The sequence below is a fragment of the Puma concolor genome, chromosome B4 (assembly GCF_028749965.1).
Source record: "Puma concolor isolate L17-30 chromosome B4, mPumCon1.1.hap2, whole genome shotgun sequence".
In the NCBI taxonomy this organism is placed as follows: Eukaryota; Metazoa; Chordata; class Mammalia; order Carnivora; family Felidae; genus Puma; species Puma concolor.
The window spans coordinates 97057606-97080809 of NC_141673.1; the positions used below are offsets into that span (position 1 = coordinate 97057606).

At 36.8% G+C, this 23204-nt stretch overlaps 1 protein-coding gene across 2 annotated transcripts in view; it reads left to right on the forward strand.

The window, feature by feature from the left end:
* Window positions 1-23204, forward strand: part of LRP6 (LDL receptor related protein 6) — a 176536-nt gene that overhangs the window by 120701 nt on the left and 32631 nt on the right. For both annotated transcript variants that reach the window (XM_086714063.1, XM_086714064.1), the window contains exons 8-12: window positions 11698-11914; window positions 12673-12962; window positions 14244-14470; window positions 16897-17081; window positions 17721-18047. In XM_086714063.1, coding sequence (XP_086570189.1) covers window positions 11698-11914; window positions 12673-12962; window positions 14244-14470; window positions 16897-17081; window positions 17721-18047 — 1246 coding nt within the window. The remainder of the gene's footprint in view (window positions 1-11697; window positions 11915-12672; window positions 12963-14243; window positions 14471-16896; window positions 17082-17720; window positions 18048-23204) is intronic.

Here is a 23204-nt window from a genome sequence, read left to right on the forward strand (position 1 = left end):
AATTCCTTTGGCAGGGTGCCTGGGTGGCTCAATCAGTTAAGCTTCTGACTCTTGATTTCACTCAGGTCATGATCTCACAGTTAGTGAGAACAAGCCCAACGTTGGGCTCCATGCTAACAGTGCAGACTTGGAATTCTTTCCCTCCCTCTCTCTCTGCCCCTCCCCCCACTATGCTCTCTCGCTTTCTCTCAAGATAAGTAACTTTAAAAAGAATAGGAAGAGGAATTTCTTTGGTTGTAGTGAAATTTTCGGTAGACTGGTATTTATTTAGTATTTTGTTTATAATTATGAGCTTCTGAAATCTTTCAGTCTTCTAGAGTTTGTAAGTAAGAATGAAATTAGAGGCTTTATGCAATTAATATCACCCCTATTCAGAGTTTTTTGTTTTGTTCATTTATTTTTTATTTTGGATTGACAGTGACTTGGCTTTTATATTCAGTTGAGATTTATAATGTTGCTTTTATATTTTAGCTATAGTGTTATTCTTAAAATATGAAAAAAAAACCCTTCTATGCCACAGTAGATTTCATTAGGCTAAAGATAGTAAGTAAACAATGTTGCATGGGTTTGCAAAGTTGTTTTTGCATAAAGAAACTGTTTATAGTTTTCATAAAATTAGCTGTTTTCTAGATACAATGCTCATACAAACATTTGTTCTTTCTGTCCTAGGTTTCTCTTCCTAAAATTCAGCATTTTTTGGCACTTTTTGCTTAGTTAGCTTCTTGTATTTGCCCAAGATCATATAACTTTCTATTTAGGAAAAAAATGCAATTCCAATTTCCTGATTTCCTGATGCAGTACTTTTTGTGTTGTGCTGTGTTGCTTCTCTTTGAGACTGCTCGTTTTGAAATAATTTGAGACTTACAGAAAATATAGAAGAATGATATATCTTTCACTCAGTTTGATTTTACCTACTCCTAGAACAGTTATCAACACCAGGAAATTAACATTGATACAATATCCATTATTCCTATTGTATTTATTAATTGGAATTCTCCTGTAAGGAAGAGCTATTCTCTCCCCTTTATTCAATTTTTCATATACATATATATGTTAGTATGGAATCATGGATACGTATTTTACTCTATAAAATTATGGAATATTATAAGGTAATATTTCATTATTATCATTAAATAGTTGCAAAAATCCCAGAATTGGCATTAGGAGCACCTTCAAGCTGATTCCTGTGTCCTTTTCATGAGCGTCCTTCTCTTCTTTTTAAATTGTGGTAAAAAACAAAACAAAAACGCTTAATATAAAATCTGCCATTTTAACCATTTATAAGCAGAGAGTATAGTAGTGTTAATTATTTATGCACGCTGTTGTACAACAAGATCTCAGTTTGCAGAACTGAAATTCAGTTTGCAGAACTGAAATTCTTCCAAACAGCTTCCTTTTCCCCCCTCCCCCTGCCCTGGCAACCACCATTTTAACTTGCCTTTCTCTAAGAGTTTGACTTCTTTTGATACCTGAAGTGGAATCATCTAGTGGAATAAGTGGAATAATACAGTATTGCCTTGTTGTTGCTGGCTTATTTCCCTTAGCATAATGTCCTCACAGTTCATCTGTTTTGTAGCATATACCAAGACTCCCTTATTTTTAAAGGCTGAATAATATTTTATGTATGCACCACATTTTCTTTACCCATTCATCCATCAGTGGATATTTAGGTTGGTTCAACCTTTTGGCTATTATGAATAACGCTGCAGTGAACATGGATTGCAAACATCTCTGAGATCCTGTTTTAGTTCTTTTAGATATATACCCAGAAGTGGGATTGCTGGATCATATAGTGATTCTATTTTTAATTTTTCAAGCAACCCCCATAATTTTAAAGCCTTTTTTGGAAGAACAGTATATTCAGTTTTATCTTATATTTCTCTTGCCTCACCCCTGGAATCAACTGTTACTCCAAAGAATCATGGTTCTTTTTAATGAAGGGTAGTATTTAAAAACCAGTATCTGGGGGGCGCCTGGCTGGTTCAGTTGGAAGAGCATGCAACTCTTGATCTTGGGGTCATGAGTTCGAGCTCCATGTTGGGTGTAAAGATTACTTAAAAAAAAAAAACTTTAAAAAATTAAAATAAAATGAAAAAATATCTGGACATAAGGCATGCTCATTGATACTGGAGTAATTTGCCTTTCAATAATAAGGTATTGATTATTACTTCTACTCAGACTCCAAATAGAATTTATTTTACTTGTGCTTGAAAAGAATGAGAGGAAAGAGAACAGTTTTCCCTTGTTAACATGCTAATGTTTTCTGCATTAGGGTTTTTGGAAGGCCCTAGGACAGTGGGACTCTTAAAAGTGTCTCATGAAGCAATTGATAGAATTGACCAAGGTGGTATTGTGTTGATCATAATAATGCCTTCAACTGAAAATCTGTTTTCAATTTTCTAGTTTTCCTGAGTAATTTTGGCTTTAGAAAGCTTTGGCCACAGTAGCATTTCTTAGCTCTCTGTAAGAGCATACTAACTGCAAATGTTTAATATTCTAAACATGACTCCTTGAAAAAATAAAATTATGTAATGAAACTATGATATTTTCTCTTTTCACATTAAAAATCCCTTGTATTGGGGCGTCTGGGTGGCTTAGTCGGTTGAGCATCCGACTTCGGCTCAGGTCTCTCGTGGTCCGTGAGTTCGAGCCCCGCGTCGGGCTCTCGGCTGACAGCTCAGAGCCTGGAGCCTGTTTCAGATTCTGTGTCTCCCTCTCTCTTCCCCTTCCCCACTCGTTCTCTGTCTCTCAAAAATGAATGAACATTAAAAAAATTTTTTTTAAATCACTTGTATTTACCGAGACATAAATCTTAAACTAGGTTAAAAGGCTTTAATGCAACACTGTAATTGCCCTTACGCTCTCTTACACAGGTACATGACATCTCTTTACTTCCCCTACTAGATTCAAAGCATTTCTCGTGGCGCCTGGGTGGCGCAGTCGGTTAAGCGTCCGACTTCAGCCAGGTCACGATCTCGCGGTCCGGGAGTTCGAGCCCCGCGTCAGGCTCTGGGCTGATGGCTCAGAGCCTGGAGCCTGTTTCCGATTCTGTGTCTCCCTCTCTCTCTGCCCCAACCCCGTTCATGCTCTGTCTCTCTCTGTCCCAAAAATAAATAAACATTGAAAAAAAATTAAAAAAAAAAAAAAAAAAAAGCATTTCTCCCAGTGAGCATCTGCATGATTGAACTGTTACTTCCACAGATATGTATTCCATTTTTTTTTTAAATACCACTTCTGTGAAATTCTGTTTTATACCCTATTATCAGTGAACCTCCAATGAGGTATATTGTCTCTTTATATATAAATTTTAATTCACTACTTGTTTTAGACATTGGCTGGAACATTAGAAGAGGAATGGTTCATTGTGAACATAACTTAAATTTCTCTTTTAGGATGTCATAATGTTCCCACTCTAGCTCATTTTATGATGGGTACCTGGTTGTCCTGTTGTCATCTATCTCTTGAACGTGTCTAGTCAAGTGGAGTTGCATAGCGACAAGTTTGGTAATAGACTGGCTGCGTTCCCAATTTATGGGTAATCCGGTCTTGACATTTAATAAGCTGATGAAACTGCTCAAGAAAACAGATGTGATACCTATAGAAGGTTTGCTATTACCTCCTTTCTGTGGAGCTATTCTGGTTAACCCACATCTGTTTCCTGTTGTAGTCTATATTCTCATTGCGGTTTGTAATATTTGGGAATGCCTCAGAATAGTTAAATCCCTACCACAATGTGGTTGAAGCAGTTGAAACCACTAGAGACTCTGGTTCAGATTTGGAGGTAGATTTTAGAAGTGACAGAAGCCCAATTTCAGTGTAATGAATTAAACCACTCTGAGGTAATACAGTGAAGCACACCGTCAAGAGTTGCCAGATTTAATTAGTGTTGGCTCCACCTTGAAAGCATAAGGGTAATCTTTTGGAATCACTTAAAATGGTTCATTTGTTCTGGGTTCAGAATATACAAGCAAGCTTTAACCAGGATTTGTGTTGTTATTTTAAACATAAGAAGCTTAAAACCATATTTACAAACCTAGTAACCTGCCCCAAACTGTAACTTGTTGGGTATGAGAAGTATAATAGTGATTTTCTTTGAGATGAAGCAGTATGTTCTTGTTTCACTGTGTTGCTTCTGTCCAGTAGAGATTGTGTAGCTGGTAAAAGCACAGTATTTAAGGGAGATGTCATTTTCTTTTTTTTTTTAACGTTTATTTATTATTGCAAGACAGAGAGATACAGAGCGTGAGAAGGGAAGGGGTAGAGAGAGGGGGGAAGACGCAGAATCCGAAGCAGGCTCCAGGCTCTGAGCCGTCAGCACAGAGCCCGATGCGGGGCTCGAACTCATGAACTGTGAGATCATGACCTGAGCCGAAGTCCGTTGCCTAACCAACTGAGCCACCCAGGCGCCCCATGGGAGATGTCATTTTCTAGTGGAAGTGTCATCTCTGCAAAAGTAATGCAAAGAAACAGATTTCAGAAAGTAATCATTGGACTCTGTATAAAGAGAAATACATGGTTCTTTAAAGTCTCACAATCAGATTTTGTTTAAGCTGTTGATCCCTTAATCTCTTCAGGGGATTCTTATAATTGGTTTCCACATCATATCAACAACAAAAGTGATAACAGCATTTGTTAATGACGGCTATTATTATCATTATTATTCAAGTACCCTTGGACTTGCACCTTATCTTTCCTCCCTTCTTTATTTTTTAATTATGAAAAATATCAGACATAAAGCAGAGATTCTCATGAACCACCATCTTTAACCATTTTTATTAGCACATGGTCAATCTAGAATACTCTTAGTGGGAGAGCCAAGGAGATGGCAGATATGGATTATGTTATTAAACTTAAATATTGGGATAACCTAAAAGAAATCAAAGAATCAGGCCTTTGTCCTTGCTCTTACAAGTCTCAGCTAGTTCTTTGAAATGTGGACTTGGAAATGTGATAAAAGCTGGGGGAAAAAGTAGAATTCTATTAAATTTTTTCATCAGAAATCATTTTTTGAAATAATTTTAACCTATGTTAGGATTTAAGTATAGTATAGCTGAAGAGGAAGTAAAGACCAAATGGAAGACATTTCATTGTTGTGGCTTTACTGAGCCTACTGGCTTTACTGAGTCTTTACTAAAGACCAAATGGAAGACATTTCACTGTTGTGGCTTTACTGAGCCTTTACTGAGAGAGACAGAATGTGAGTGGGGGAGGGGCAGAAAGAGAGAGAGAGGGAGACCCCGAATTCGAAGTAGGCTCCAGGCTTCGAGCTGTCAGCACAGAGCCTGACACAGGTTGGAACCATGAAATCATGACCTGAGCCAAAGTCAGACGCTTAACCAACTGAGCCACCCAGGTGCCCCTCAGTAATAAATTTTTAAGTTTTGATTACATGTTGAAATAAAAATATTTTGGATATATTGGATTAGATAAAATACAGTATTAAAGTTAATTTTACCTGTTTCTTTTTACTTCTTAGAATCTGGCTACTAGAAAATTTAAAATTACAATGCATGATTCACCTGTGGGGCTTAAATATTTCTCTTGGGCAGTATTATTCTAGACCCAGTCCTCTTATAAAAACTACAAGAAACATAGGGAATTAAGGGAAACAATGTGCTTCTAAAATTTCATTTAAAAATCTTTAGCACATCTTAATTACATGGTTTAGGTGGAAATAGATGTGATGTATCTAGCTTTAATGTGCACTTTATTTACCTCCTTCCCCTCTACCCCTGGGGGGGGGGGGGGCGGGGAACTTCTGGTTTTTGCTTTTAAAGTGAAAGAAAAAGGATTAGCTAAAAGGGACTAATGCTCTAGTGGGTAAAGCTACAAAATCCTTAGTTGTGGCTTTTAGGAAAACTGTATTTGAGTTCCTGGCCACTGTGCTAAAGATCTTTGTAAGACCTTCATTACCATTTGTTGTTGTTGTTCTGACAGATGTTGCTAAAAACCTTGTATTTTAAATATGTTCTTTGCTCCTTTTTTCTTCTTCCTGAGACCCTGGCTTGCACTTAAAGCAGCATTAACACTGATCCAAACACCAGTTTGGACAAGGGCCTAGACCAAAGCATTTCTAATCTATAATCCCTTATGTGTAATTCTGAAATCGAAAAAGCTCTCAAAACCAACTTATTTCCGTTAATTCATTTGGTGGAAAACCTGACTTGAAGCAATGTAAGACTATCCATAGTCTTTATTTATCCTTTTTTGTGGGAATATATATGTATTTTACTGCAAAAATATTAATGTGTTGGGCAACCAGGTGCTCCCTGAAGCCAGGCAGAGGTGATATGCCATGTGCGTTGTGTTCACCTTTCTAAATTTCACAGTAAATCTGAAGTCTGAAATATGGCTGGCCCTAAGCCTCAGATAAGGGATTTGGACCTCTATTACCATCCCACAGTAATTGAAGATATTTTATTAGCCCTAATTCTGTATTTAAGATGACTATTTTCAGCACAATCTGAACACAGTAACAGAGGTAAATGAGGTCCTCCCAAAACAGAATTTTGTCATATCACTCTCCTTTAAAGTGCCCTCAGAAGTATCTTGTTTTCTATAGGTCTCATCCTGAAGTCTCATCCCTGCCATAGGATGGTATCTATCTGCCTAATGTTGTGTCCTTTGAGTCCCTTTTGTGTTCTCTCTGCCTCAAAGCATTTGTTTCAAAGTCAGTCACACAAGGCATCCTTGACTGTGTCTTAACATGTGTTACTTCTTTTATTCTGAAAAACCCTTTTTCTGTTTGTCAAAATTCTTCTAATTCTTCAAGATGGATTTGAGCTCCTCTATTTCCTATACTTCTTGATAAGATATAGGCCAGAGAGGAGTATATGTGTATGGTTTTAATGTAAATACAGTTTACCTCCTCAACTAAATTATAATCCCTTAGCTACAAGAGGCCCTGTAATAAACTTCTTAGCATTCCTCATGAGGTCTTTCGTGGCGATTTGCCTTCATTAGATGTGTTTGTTAATGTTTGATTTGGGGCTGGGGGAGTGAAGCAAGGATCCGGTACAGCAGCAAAAATATTTGTGATCGAATTGTCAAACTGTTTGCTCCTTTTTATCTGCTGTTTTAGTTATGTACATCTAAGTGGCGTAAGCAAACAATACAAATTGGGGTTTGGAAATGGGAATAAGGCTGCAGCCCTGTAGTTTTCCACTAGTTGCCAGGGTATAGAAAGGTCTGTATTGTTTTTATTCTTCTGTTTTATTCTTCTGTTTTATTTCTGTTGTTTTTATTCTTCTGTTTTATTCTGTTGTTTTATTCTTCTGCTAGACAGTGTGGTTGTTTTGGTCTTCAATTTCCACGTATTCTTTTATATTAATGTATCAATTTTTATTTTGAAGCACTACATTTTAATCAATTAGTTACAGCCATTTAAATGTAACTATTTACTAAGAGGTACTAAGGTATTTATTGAAATAATTTTAAAAGGCAAGAACCAACATCTGCAGGGCATCTACACATCTGATACTGTGCTACGTATTTAACATTATTTTATTTCATTCTTAAATAATTCAGTGTTACAAGTTCTCTTCCTGTTTTACGGTGAGAAATTGCCTAAGGGTACCCAGTGAATGATAGAACTTATATTCGAAATCTAAGTCTGTCTAGTTGTGCCAGAACATTGTTTGCCAATCATGAGAGATTTTTAGAGAGCAGAATGGAGAGTCACCGCTAAATAGAAGACGCTTAATTGTGTAAACTAAAAGCATCTTTTGGAGTTGTGATTTTGTTATTTTTCCCATTGTGATTTTCAGTTCCGTTTTTTGCCTGTTATCCAAATTCATACTTATGCAGCCATCTTTTAAGTTGTTCACTTATTAGAATGAACAGAAATGTTGTAGGCTAACACAACTGAAAGAAAGAGTTGGTTGATCCTGTAATGTTTTTGGAGGAGAAATTTAAATTTTATTTCATTTCATTTCATTTTTTAATGTTTATTTATTTTTGAGAGAGAGGGAGAGAGAGCATGAGCAGTGGAAGGGCAGAGAGAGAGGGAGACACAGAATCTGAAACGGGCTCCAGGCTCTGAGCTGTCAGCAGCGAGCCTGACACTGGTTGAACTCACAAACCCCTGAACCATCGTGAAATCATGACCTGAGCCGAAGTTGGATGCTAACCAACTGAGCCAGCCAGGTGCCCGTAAATTTTATTTTTATGAAGAAGTTCGATATTAGGCATTTAGTGTGTGCCTTTAGATGAGGAAACAAATCTTAACAGGAAGGTCAGTATTTGGGCATAGTACAGCAAAATTAGTGTTAGTTTATTAAATGTAAGATAATGCAGAGTAATTGATTTAAGATCATACTGAAACTAGAAGAAAATCAAGTCAGACATTTTAATATACCAGAAGCTGGTGAGGAAGTAGTATTTTAGGGTGGTACAGTGCATACTATTTAGCACTGTGTGTTGGAAATTCTTCGATTGGATGGTGAACTCCCCCTAACAAGAGAACATAAGTTCACTATTAAGTATATGACATTTTATTTTTTTATTTTTTTATTTTTTATAAATTTTTTTTCAATGTTTTTTTATTTATTTTTGGGACAGAGAGAGACAGAGCATGAACGGGGGAGGGGCAGAGAGAGAGGGAGACACAGAATCGGAAACAGGCTCCAGGCTCCGAGCCATCAGCCCAGAGCCTGACGCGGGGCTCGAACTCACGGACCGCGAGATCGTGACCTGGCTGAAGTCGGACGCTCAACCGACTGCGCCACCCAGGCGCCCCTAAGTATATGACATTTTAGATGACGTAGTGGTACATTTTCCAGGAGATGCAGTTGGAAATACTGCAGTAGAAACTGATGAGACCTTAGACTAGAACTTTACATATTTATTTTTTGTGTATTTATTTTTACATAAGATAACAGAAGCTGCAAGATTTGATGGTCTTTAAAAGGTGATTTGCAGAGGAGAACTCAGGAAACCTTGGAAAATATCCAACCAGGTCTGAAAAAGGAAGGGAGAACCAGTAAAAATGAAGAGATAAAAAGCCTTTCTGACTATAGAAAAAGGGAAAAGGTCATATTGTGCCATGAAAATCCAGTGCATAGTTTCAGTGGGTGGTTAAGAGTATCAAATTAAAAAAAAAAAAAAAAAAGGCAAAAGAGCACAGGAACTGAGGAAAGCAAGGAGGTAGTCACTGACCATTTTCAGTAGACTTATTTCATCTGAGTCAGAGATTGGAAGTCAGCAGAGTGAGGGAATGAATCTTAAGAGATGGAGGCAGCTGTTACAGATCATATTCAAAGAATGTGGCAGTAAAAACAGAATCATTCAACTTTTAAACAGTGTCTTTCTAAGTTGGAAGAAATTGTGTTGTGATAAAGGCAGAAAAAAAGGACCCTATGAAGAGGGAGATATTGAAGATATCTAGGAAATAGTACTAAAAGGAATTTCTCATGAAAGGGTAGAAGAAGATGCTAGAGTCAAGAGATAATCTCTGGAGGAGAGTACCTCTGGATGGAGGTGAAATAAAAGTACAGAGTTTTAAAAAATAAACTTTCCCTACCTAGAATAAAGATGTTTCTGTTACACATCTTACAAAGGAAAGATTTTTCTCTCCGATCACAGTTTCCAATAATACAGGGGGGCCAGAAATTCTTTCTTGGAGCTCTGCTTTTAGGGAGGGTTCAGGAATGTATCCATTCTCCAAAAGTAGGGAGTAGTGTGGATTTTTTTCTTACGTGGATTTAAATTTTTTACATGGATTTAAAATTTGGGCAAGAATACCTTTCATTCAAATGGATAAACTGTAGAATCTGAGGAAAATGTTAAATTTTCATTTCCATTTTTAGGAAGGTTTCTTGAGTGAGTGTCTTAGGAAACCTATCTCTTTTTAAAAATTATTTAACAAATATTTATTGAGTTCTTTGTCAGACTCTTTAACAGTAGATGTGGCAGGCACGTAAATGGATGAATTAGGTTCCTGCTATTCTAGAGGTCACATTCTAGTTAGATACGTAAACAAATTATTGACCCTTTTTCTCTACTCAGTCCTTTTGCTCTTAAACACCGAAGTAATCTTAAGATATAAATATCATAAAGCATATCCAGGAATGATCTGTTGCAAGAAAATATGAATGTAAAAAGTCAAGAGTCATGTCTCAAATTAAGGAGAAATTATTAACTTTAAGCAGTGTTTAATGTAGGAATTAGGATAGTATTCTTTTAAACTATGTTTTTTGGGGCTCCTGGGTGGATCAGTTGGGTGAGCATCTGCCTTTGGCTCGGGTCATGATCTCCTGGTTCGTGAATTCGAGCCCCACATCAAGCTCTGTGCCGGCAGCTCGGAGCCTGGAGCCTGCTTCAGATTCTATGTCTCCCTCTCTCTGTCCTCCTCCCCCGCTTGCACTCTGTGCCTCTCTTTCTCTCAAAAATAAATATAAAAGAAATAAACTATGTTTTAAAAAATACTCTTTTTAAACAAAGATTAAATAAAGATTTAAACATATAAATGAAATATTTATTGATATTTGCCCATGAAAATGCAAGGATATAGCACAGTTTTGCTTACTCAATTTTTTAAGTACTTTGTTTTCAAGGTTTGGCTGTTCTTGGAAGGTTAGCAAGAGTTTTTAAATTTTAGAGAGGAGAGATAAAGATAACATCTGGTTGTCATTCCATTTAGGCAATCACAGTATTGACTTATATGGACTATTTCCTACTAATTTTATGGATAAAAAAATTAATTCTTGCATAAATCATAATACTGTTTGTAGGAGGGTAGGGAAGATACTGTTTGCATGTATGTACATGATTTTAGTACCAGAATAACATTTCTGAAGTCCAGTTTGCCTGGCACACAGGCCAGTTAATGGTAGAAATGGTTTCAGTTGGGGACTTCCAAGTTTTTGCTTTAGAAGACTGACTCCATCTTTCAGAACAGAAGATGAGTACATGTTGCTGGAATGTCAGGGACAGAAAAGATGCCTTTGCCACTTGTACAGAAATTGTTGAGTTTATGAGAGTTTCAGAATGAATTTAATAATGTTGCTAACTGGGGTAGTTGGAGACAGTAGGTACATCCCAGTTCCTGGAAACTTAGTTGCAGAGAGTGTTGTAAACTCCAGATACATTTATAATTATAATCTTAAGAGACTGAGAGATGTTCTGAGAGCCCTTTTATCTTGGGCTTTCAAAAAATTTTCAAACAAAACCATAAAAGAAAAAAGTATAATAAGTGGAAGGAGTCCTAAACAAGACATTTTGTTTTCAGCTGTGTGATCTTCTGTGAATCTCTGTTTCATTATAGATGTAAAACAGACAAAACTCTCAGGAAAAATAAAGTATGTTATAAAACAAAATATATAATAAAATAATGTGTATGAAGGTACATTATAATGTAAAAACAAATGTAAAAGCAAATTTAAGGTAATGATATTGCATTTTTAATTTTTAAAAGGCACTTAATAAAAGAGATACATACTAAGGCTAATATTGCCAGAATTTTTAGAAGGAAGAGTAATAAGAGATAGAGAAATAGAGGGAAAATATGAGCTTATACTGAGTATTTTAAATCATTCTTGTTACATTAGCATGTTGTTATTTTGTGAAAACATTGTAATAAAAATAACTAAGATGACTCTTTTCAGTTTTGATACAACAGGCAGTTGGATTTGTCATTTTATATACATTCGAAGAATAAGTACACATCTTTTCCTCTTGTCTTTAAACTTAAACTTGAAGGTTATGAATATTGATGGCACTGGGAGACGAGTACTGGTGGAAGACAAAATTCCTCACATATTTGGGTTTACTCTGTTGGGTGACTATGTTTACTGGACTGACTGGCAGAGGCGTAGCATCGAAAGAGTACACAAACGAAGTGCAGAGAGGGAGATCATCATAGATCAACTTCCTGATCTCATGGGCCTAAAGGCCACAAATGTTCATCGAATCATTGGTAAGTAATTAAAAAATTGCTTCAAAGATGGACGCCAAGAATGAGACAAGTTAGAGATAGTGGTTTATCAAGCAGCAGTGTAAATTTTTGGTGTTTTGAGGGAATATAGAAATTATCTGTTAATTCTTTTTTTTTTTTTTTTTTTTAGCAAGAAATGGGCCTTTCGAATGTTGGCTTAGTACTCTGGCTACATAGTTTGACTTGAAGGGCTAAATATATACACACACACACATGCACACACACCTGCTTCATTAAAAGAATTCTGTCCTATTGTATGAATAATGTAACTTATTTTAAAGCTTACTGTGGGTACAAAGGAAAGTATTTGCATACCTTTATTTCCAGTTGATTAGCAGGGGGTTTTGACCTGTCCCGTTTCTGACTTGGGCCAGTGCACAGTCCTTAGGTAGTCTAGTGGTATCTCTTGCCCAGGAGGGCACCACATTGAAGCTAACTTAGTGTGGAGGGCTGGCCTAGCAAAGTGCATGCACTACAATGCAGAACTCCTGGGCTCAAGCATTCCCCCTGCCTCAGCCTCCTGAGTAGGTGGGAATACAGGCCTGCGTCACTGCCCCTGGCTTTTTATTCCCTATTAATCTTCATGGTATTTATGACATTAGGATTGAAACTATATTTTGGAGCAGATAGGATCATAGGTCTTTGTGAACCACATGCCTAGTCGTTTTAAAGTGAAAATATGTTGATTGTGTCAATGTGTGTGTCTTTCTGTATCCTTTTATAATTAACATATTTTTTAGGTTCCAACCCTTGTGCAGAGGAAAATGGGGGATGTAGCCATCTTTGCCTATATAGGCCTCAAGGCCTTCGTTGTGCCTGCCCCATTGGCTTTGAACTCATCAGTGACATGAAGACTTGCATTGTCCCAGAGGCTTTCCTTTTGTTTTCACGGAGAGCAGATATCAGGCGAATTTCTTTGGAAACTAACAATAATAACGTGGCCATTCCTCTCACTGGTGTCAAAGAAGCTTCTGCTTTGGATTTTGATGTGACAGACAACCGAATTTACTGGACCGATATATCACTCAAGGTTAGCTTAAAAGAATTGAAATGTTAAAACCAAAGACTAAAAGGGAGAGGTTCTAAAATTTGAGTCTTCATGCTGTGATCACTCTCCCTTGTTGTTTAATAGGCAGAATTCAACAAAAGCCCTTAACTTTTTAAAGGAAGGAGGAGGTCCATTCTGTATTTAATTAAGTGCTTTTTTAAAATACAGGATACTTTGCTTGAGTGTTCTAAATCTGCAAGACATAATCTACCTCTGCTTTATTCCATTTGAGAATAATGAGTGACATTTTCTGTGAAGAGTAAGCAGTTGAAGTCCCATCTAAATGAGTTATAGAGACTTGACTTACTTTAAACACAATTCTGTAGTCTGGCTGAGGTAGAAAATGCCAATTATGAGTTAGAATATACCTTTATTTTCTTTTTCCTAAAATAAATATTGAAAAGCACTACTAAGTCAATAAGAGGGAGGAGCTCCTGAACAGAAAATCTGGAGAATAATCTTTCCTTCTTCTAGATTGTTTTGGGCCTATTTAATATAATTTGTGTAAAATTTGTTTAATATGCAAAAATCACGGGGTATTGGAGCCAGAATTGGATTCTAATGGTGTTCAATAAAATCTTTAACTTGAATGAATGAATAAATGAAGTAAAATAAGTATATTTTGGCTTGTATTGTATGGCCTTCTAAGTTTTCCTCATCGTGAAAGTAGAGATAATGCCTATCTTGCAGGGCTATTTTGAAGATTAAATGAGAAAATATGTGTACACAAGGTACTTAAGGTAGTGCTTGCCAAGAAGTAGCAGCCATTATTAATGGCTTGAATAATGGCTTGAAATTTTGGGAACTCAGAGCTGCAGTGGTAATAATCTGATAATGGTTATTTACATTTTATGATGTATAAGGTTGTTGCGATCTTTGCAGATTGACACAATGACATGGCATACTCTCAGGAACCTTCAGGAAGTTGGCTACCAGTTACAAGTCTACAGCATTCTGGCCATATTTTTTTCACTTGATTACTAATAGATTTTAAAAGCAAAGTCATTCCACTGTCTTACTTGAGTAAATTTTTGGTCCTTAATAATTACAAAAATTTCTCCTCGGCTTGATACTAAAACTTGAGGTCACAGTTGCATTTATTAGAGATTGACATCAGGCTTTTTCTGTGCTTGTAAAATACATGAATTGTATTAAGAAACTATGCTTCTGGATCCTCGCACCCAACGAAAACTAGAACTCTTCTTTCTGGATAGTGTTTTATACTTAAGCCATGTGATTTTGTTGTTAATCTCATTCTTGCAGACCATCAGCAGAGCCTTCATGAATGGCAGTGCACTGGAACACGTGGTGGAATTTGGCTTAGATTATCCAGAAGGCATGGCAGTAGACTGGCTTGGGAAGAACTTGTACTGGGCAGACACAGGAACTAATCGAATTGAGGTGTCAAAGTTGGATGGGCAGCACCGACAAGTTTTGGTTTGGAAAGACCTAGATAGTCCCAGAGCTCTTGCACTGGACCCTGCTGAAGGGTAAACAGCTTTTATGTATGCATTCTTTGCAACTGTGTTGCCCATAGGCTCGTTATGGATTGTATTTTTGATGTCTTAAATAATGCTTACTAGGAATCTGGTAACTAAACCATAGGTAGGCTTTATTTTAAAACCCATTAGTTGAGATTTCACTGATTTAGAACTAATTATTAGCTATATTTTACTTTTGCCATTATTAACATTAGGTAAAGGAAGATTGGTGAGATGGACTAGTAATTAAATATTACCGATCCCATTTGTATGCTAATAAACAGCCTTTTTAAAGGTATCATTTGCATTTTGCTTTACCCTCTCTGAAGTTAAATCAGATCTAAAACCCACTGAAATAATGCCGTGTACTAAGAAATAGCTGCATTTTAAAAAGTTCCATTTTAGAATATTCATCAGTTCAAAGTGGACAATTAGTTTGATCATTGTTAAAAGCTTAGAGAAACTTTGATATGAGATGGTAAACTCTTTTCGATTAAAAAAACATTTATTTACAACATGACGTTTTTCAAAGGTAGGTGATCGTCTTACATGATGTAGCAAGTTTTAAAAAGCCAACAGCTAAGAAATCTGAAATTTGAAGAATAATTCTACTTTTAAAAGCAGAAGTTTGGGCGCCTGGGTGGCTCAGTCGGTTGAGCATCCGACTTCAGCTCAGGTCATGATCTCGCAGTCCATGAGTTCGAGCCCCGCATTGGGCTCTGTGCAGACAGCTCAGAGCCTGGAGCCTGTTTCAGATTCTGTGTCTCCCTCTCTCTCTGACCCTCCCCCATTCATGCTCTGTCTCTCTCTGTCTCAAAAAAATAAACGTTTAAAAAAAAAAAAGCAGAAGTTAACAGTGTGAACATACAAACATATTTACCATACCTGTAATTAAAAATAGATCCTTGAAATCACATTAATTCCATTATTACCTAGTCTCCATCTCGTTAGAAGGCCAGAGCAAAGACAGCTTCTCTGTGCTGACATGTTGTGGTTGGATTACGGTGATCTTAACTCTAAGTTACCACAAAGATAAATTTAATAATTGGGACTAAGGACTCCACAGTTTATTTGGCTGCTAGCAACTGTGACATTTGTCTCACAGTTGTTTTTGCTTCTTGTGTGCACGTGCCTGTCAGCTGACAAGTACAAATGCAAACAAAGCCCAAGATTAACTTTAATTTTCAGAAAAGCACGTTCATGCATTGCTACTAAGTCAACCATCGGCTGACAGACTGATGAGTAAATGTCTGTCCTCAGGTATTTGATGAGAGTTGGCATGTGGAGTGCTTTTCTAGTTCCAGTATTCAGAATGTTTCAAAACTAGCACCTTACTAGTTTAGTTGAAAAAGTACTTAGCTAGAGATTAGGTTCTAGTTCTAGCCCTGCCATGTGATGGAGTTGAAGAAATTAGATCATTCACATTTCTTTTATTGCTTTGGCCTCTTTACATCTATAAAGAGCCTATACTGTGGGGCTGCTCTGAGGTTAATGTGAAAAACTTGGAAAAATAATATAAAAGCAAGAAAGTATTCTAAAATTTTACAGGGATTATAGCAGTAGTGTTCAGTGCCCAGCTGACACAGTAAGGGGTGAGTCACTGCTCATACACACATAGTATGTTCCCTTGGACCGCACGACCAAATACATTTCAAACTTTGCTTTTTTTTTTTTTTTTTTTAAATTTTTTTTTTCAACGTTTATTTATTTTTGGGACAGAGAGAGACAGAGCATGAACGGGGGAGGGGCAGAGAGAGAGGGAGACACAGAATCGGAAACAGGCTCCAGGCTCTGAGCCATCAGCCCAGAGCCTGACGCGGGGCTCAAACTCACGGACCGCGAGATCGTGACCTGGCTGAAGTCGGACGCTTAACCGACTGCGCCACCCAGGCGCCCCTCAAACTTTGCTTTTTAGTTCCATTTAAAGACTATTAATTTTTACCTTTGATATACTCCTGCAACTTGTTTTTGGGGAGAGTTGATTATACAAGTTGAAAAATAAGTCTAAAAATTTAAACCTCAAATTACTTGTGTTCAGAAATATGTAAAGATACAAAAATATTTTATGCAGAAGTGAATCAGATTCTGAGCCCAGAACTTTAATTTTTTGGTATCTTCTTGAATATTAGTTGCATAAATGCAAGTGCTGCAGTATGGATATCATTAGTTTGTTTCCAGTTTCTGGGTTTTGGATGGAACATATTCATTGGAAAGACTAAAGAAAGCTGACTCACTTCCTTTTTAGGATATGAGAAAAAATATTTAGGTGAGGGTGCCAAAATAATTGAAAAAATGATAGCCTTGATTTTGCTTTACCGATTTCCTTGATTTAATGTATATTTTCTTTAAATTTATTTAGTTACCATGCATGAATATGACCCTTTTTCCCAAATAATCAAAAGTGACCTGTTACATATCTATTGTTTTGAATTTAGATTTATGTATTGGACTGAATGGGGTGGAAAACCTAAGATAGACAGAGCTGCCATGGATGGAAGTGAACGTACTACGTTAGTTCCAAATGTGGGACGGGCAAATGGCCTAACTATTGATTATGCTAAAAGGAGGCTTTATTGGACAGACCTGGACACCAACTTAATAGAATCTTCAAATATGCTTGGTAAGCTGTACTTCTTTTTTTTTTTTTTAATCCAGACAGATATAGTATGTTATTCTTTCTATACAAAAATCTGTGACTGCTGTTTACCATTGGTTAGATACTATTGACAGAACTTCCTATGAATGTCTAGATGTTCTGACATTGTATCCTGTTTATTATTATTAATAGTGGGCCAGGTTCTTGGATTCACATCTCTTTATTTTGTGGAAATTTCATTATTGTTGGGCTTGTAGTGGAATTTGTAACTCCCTAGATATTCCTGAAGTGACTTTTTGTACTAGTAAAGTACAGTATATGCATTTCCATCTTTTTATGGAAGGAAGACTAAAAGTTCAACTTACAGACCCCTATGGAGAGAAAATAAAACTACAGTCAAAACAGACCACTTGGAGTTTAAACAAACTCAGTGATTTATAGCAAGAATATAAGTTTGAGGCATGGGGTCAGACTGCAGATGGATTGATTTCAGAGGACTGGTCTGGTTTTAAGATTGCTGTTAAATAAATTGTTCTATCTTAAATTGCTTACAACTGTAATATTTTATAGGTTACAACTTTCTTTCTTTTGGCCAATAAGGCTCTTCTACTCTCACATGTTTCATGCCTCTGCTTTTCCCGTCTACTGCCTTTCTGAAAACAGGACTCAACCGGGAAGTTATAGCAGATGACTTGCCTCATCCTTTTGGCTTAACTCAGTACCAGGATTACATCTACTGGACGGACTGGAGCCGGCGCAGCATTGAACGTGCCAACAAAACCAGTGGCCAAAACCGCACCATCATCCAGGGCCATTTGGATTACGTGATGGACATCCTCGTCTTTCACTCCTCTCGGCAGGCAGGGTGGAATGAGTGTGCTTCCAGCAATGGGCACTGCTCCCACCTCTGCTTGGCTGTGCCAGTTGGGGGTTTTGTGTGTGGATGCCCTGCCCACTACTCTCTTAACGCCGACAACAGGACTTGTAGTGGTAAGCTGCGTCTCCCCCAGTGCAAACTAGAATTCGAGGAGAAAGCAGGATTTTGAAAACACTGTAGTTCATGTTCTTTCTAGAGCTAACAAGTTGTAGAAGTTCAGAGTTGATCATTTAACAAAAGAGAAGGACTAAAGATGGAAAAATGCATGTTTTTGTAACTTAACTGTTTGATGATAGCCAGTTGCTGTTATGGAAAAATTGGTATTACAGAAAAAATTAAGTCTTTTACTTTTGAGCATTTAAATATTTAGTGCACAATTGCATAGCTTCAGTGAGACAGACTGTCATACATGCGTGCTATTAAGAATTTATATTATATTTTTCTTATTCGTGTTATATTTATTATAAAATACAGACAGTAAAACAAAGAAAATTTTCAAACTACAACCTCCTTGTCCTTTGAAGTTCATAGTATAGACTAAAGATAAAAAATTTAAGCAAGTAAGAGGCCAGGTGGAAAATGCATATTTTTCATGTAAATTTATCCCGGTGTAAAATAATTGTAAATACCTGCGGAACTAAAGAGCACATGCTCTGAGCATTGTGGGTGGTCACTACTTAATTCCAGCTGATTTACCAGATCTTCTCCATTCATCCAGATTTTTCTTGGCTGTAATATCTGCTGATATTTAAATATTAGCAGTACATATTACATATTAAATACACATTAACCACACATACACTGTGCTAATGACATCAAAACATAATGTGTAGCAAACATTGTTGGCTTGGGGAAACCTGGTTTATGACTCAAGTATATGTGAAGGCCCATGTCTTGATGGATAGACAAGAACAAATTGCTAGATATGATAAGCAAATAGAGAATTCGACCGGAAGGAGTAAATTCATGTCAGAGAAGTGTAGGCTATGGTTCACTAGGGTGGATGGTAACAAAACTGCTATAGGATATTGGATTAGCTATTAATTATTCAATTAGTCACATATATGACATAATGTAATATACAAAAATATATAAAACATATATAAAAAGTATAAAATAAATATATATTATTCTACATGATATATAAACGTAATGTTTAAATTTAACATATAATAAGATAAAATATTAAATGATGTGTATAATAATAATAGCTATTAACTATTCAGTTCACTATTGAAATTACTTTATTCTGTGACTGAAAGTATAAGAAGTCACATAGGAAAGGATTCAGTGTGTTGTGACACAAGGCTTCAGTTGTGAAAAAGAAAGAATATAAGTTTATAGTTTAATGATTTAATGGAGTCTTTGCCACATAATAGTTTTGAGTTTTACTAAAGTCACATAAATTTTTTAAGCTTTAAACTTCTCATTTGTAAAATGGGAATAATAATATTAACTACCATGTAAGGTTGCTGTGAAAATTAAGGTATAGCATGATTTGATTATTGTGTAGAATGGATTTGAAGAGAGTTGTGGTAGCAGGGAGGTCAGGCAGACTGATGTGGTAAGGGACGTGGCAGTGGTGACAGAAGCTGATGGATTGAAGGTATATTTTGAAGCTAGAATGAACAGAACAGTAGGTTGTACATGAGGAAGAAGAAGAGAGAGGAGGCAAGGGTGACTTTTAGATTTTTGGTTTGAGTAGTTAAGTAGGTAGGAGATGAGAAGACTAGAGTGAGAAGTTTAATTTTAGGCATGTTTATATCGATTTCCCCGTGGGACATTGACATAGATACATTTAATAGATAGTTGGATAGAAGAAGGGAGACATGAGGTTGAAGATAAATAGATTTTGGAATTGCCAGCACGTATTAAAATGGGTAAGATTACTTAGGGAGAGGGTATGGAGCTAGAGTTCGCAGACTTTCTGTACAGGGCCAGGGAGTAAACATTTAGGCTTTGTGAGTCATACAGTTTCTCATACCTGTTCAACTTTGTCTACTGTAGCATGAAAGCCATGGACAAGACATTTTTAAAATGTGTCTGAATTCCAATAAACTATTTTAAAACAGACAGCAGGGCAAGATATAGCTGTGGGCTGCAGTTTGCCGGCTCCTGTTAAAGAGAAAGGAAGGGGTCTGGTAACCTAAGGAATTCTGTCTGAGGAGGGAGAGCTTGCAGTGGACACTGAAGAGTAGCATCCAGAGAGGGAAAAGGAAAAACAGGAGAGAATGGGGCACCAGAAATAAGATTATTCCAAAACAGAGAACTGTGCTGAATGCTGCTGACAGGCTGAGTTAGGTGAACCCTAAAATAATGTCCACTGGATTCTTGAAGAAGGTGGTGATTAGTAACCCTAAAGATTAGTTGCAGGGAAATAATGGTTAAAGATTAGAGTTGGTCAGAATGTGAATGGAGAAAGGGAGAGAGGGGTAGTTGTCTTTTGCAAGAAGTTTGACGTTGAATGGAAGGAAAAAAATAGGAGTAATGACCAATGGAGAATGGAACCAAGGGGAATATGGAAAGACCCTTTGAGATCATTATTGTTTTTACTGCTTATATCTGTGCATATTAGTTGCTGAGTGAAGGCCTGAGGAATCAGTGCCGAGAGTCCCCATATCTGTCTTTGGCTGCCTTTTGGAGATAGATCAACAGTGCTTCCAGTGGCTTTCTATTGTGTACTTTTTTTTTTAAGTTTACTTATTTTTGAGAGAGAGAGAGAGTACAAGTGGAGGAGAGGCAGAGAGATAATCTAAAGCAGCTCTGTGCTGCTAGAGGACAGCCTGATGTGGGGCTCAAACCCACAAACTGAGATCATGACTTGAGCCACATTCAAGAATCAGGTGTTTAACCAGCTGAGCCACCTAGGTGCCCCTGTTGTGTCCTCTTTTTATAATTAGTACCATTTAATATTTGTATAGAGATATATTAGAATCCAAGGCAGATTATGAGAGAAATTTATCACAAAGTGCTTGCCTTTAGATACTTTTCCAACATTGTGGGCAATTTACTCCTTGACCTGTGTTTCATGTATGTATATATTTATTTATTTATTTTTCAGATTTTTATTTAAATTCTAGTTAGTTAACACATAGTGCAATAGTGGTTTCAGGAGTAGAATTCAGTGATTCATCACTTACATATAACACCTAGTGTTCATCATAACAAGTGCCCTACCTAATACCCATCACCCATCTAGCCCAATCCCCACCCACATCCCTCTATCAATTCTCAGTTCTTTATCTTTAAGATATGGTTTGTTTGCCTATCTTTTTTCTTTTTATTCCCCCCTCCGATATGTTCATCTGTTTTCTTTCTTAAATTCCACATATGGATGAAATCATATGATGTTTGTCTTTCTCTGACTTATTTTGCTTAGCATAATACACTGTAGCTCCACCCACATTGTTGCAAATGGCAAGATTTCATTCTCTTTGATGGCTGAGTAATATTCCATTGTATATATACTACATCTTCTTTATCCATTCATCAGTCAGTGGACATTTGGGCTCTTTCCACAGTTTGGCTGTTGCTGGTATAATGCTATAAACATTGGGACATGTGTGCCCCTTTGAATCAGTACTTTTGTATCCTTTGGGTAAATAGCTAATAGTGCAATTGCTAGATCGTAAAGTAGTTCTATTTTTAACTTTTGAGGAACCTCCATACTGTTTTCCAGAGTGGCTGTGCCAGTTTGCATTCCCACCAACAGTGTGGGAGGGTTCCCCTTTCTCTGCATCCTCGCCAACACCTGTTGTTTCTTGTGTTGTTAATTTTAGCCATTCTGACAGGTGTGAGGTGGTATCTCATTTGTGGTTTTGATTTGTATTTCCCTGATGGTGAATGATGTTGAGCATCTTTTCATGTTTGACCTGTGTTTCAAAAGCTAAATCAGATCATGCTGTTTCTCTTCTCAAAACCTTACAATGGCTCCCCATTTCACACAGAGTAAAAACCTAGTTCTTATAATGGGCTACAAGTTTCTACATGATCCATACCCCTCACTTTGCATCCCTCCCCCTTTGCTTCTCTTGGCTTTCACTGTTTTCACCGTGGCTTTCACTGTTCTCCCCTTGCTCTCTTCATGACACAGCTACCCTAGCCTCGTTGTTTTCAAATATGCCAGTTACTCCCACGTCAGGATTATTGTGCTGCTTATCACCTTTTGGAATGTTTTTCCTGCAAATATTTACATGGATATACTTCATCTCTGAGTCTTTGCTTAATTGTGACCTACACAGTGAGACTTGATCTACCCTTTTAAAATGGCAAATCATCCTTCCACCCTATTTAGCATTGCCAGTGTTCCTTACCTGTACTTTTTCTTTTTCCTATAACATTTATCATTCTTTGTTATCGTATGTAGTTTATGTACTCTAATATTTATATACTATAACTTCTTAATTATGTTAATTGCTTTTATTGTCTGTTTATTGGAACATAAACTCCCTGAAGCAGTGTTTTTGTTTTGTTTTTTTCACCGATCTTAGGTGCCTAGAACAATGCTTGGTGAGTAGTAATGATTCAAGAAATCATTGTAAAATAAAAGAATGAAGAAGCAGGGGAGGACTTGGAAAGATACATATACTCTTCCACTTATCAGCTTTGTGACCTTGGGAAAATACTTAACCTTTCTGAGTTTGCTTACCTAAAAATGGAGATGATAATTTTGGGGATTAATATCTAGAATGATGAGTGACATGTTGGACGTCCTAAATAAACATTTGTTTGTTTTCCTTCCCAATTAATCTGAAATAATTTATTCTCTTTCAAAATTGTGGCTGCGGGGCTGCCCCTTAGTTATTGTGATTTAATGCTTGTTTCTTCATGTGTTTATTCATTTATTCTTCCAATGAATGTATATTGAATGTCTGCTACATACTGGGCATTATTTGAGCCAGTGGAAAATGTAGCAGTGAATGAAATAGACATCAGTCTCTGCCCCCATGGAGATTATATTCCAGTGAGACAGATAGTGAACCAAGTAAGTAAACTATATCATGGGTTAGATGGAGATAAATGTTTTGGAGAAATATTAAGAGCAAGAAAGGGTGAGGAGGAGAATTGCAATGTTAAATACACTGATCAGAGAATTCCTTACTGATAAGGTGACATTATGTCAAGAACTGAAGGAGGTGAGGAAATGAGTTGTGTGGATATCTGGGAGACGATCTATTAAGCAAAAGAGACAGCAAATGCAGAGGTCTTAGGAAGAAGCATGTCTGGCATGTTAGAGGAACACCGAAGGGGCCAGTGTCACTGGATTAGAG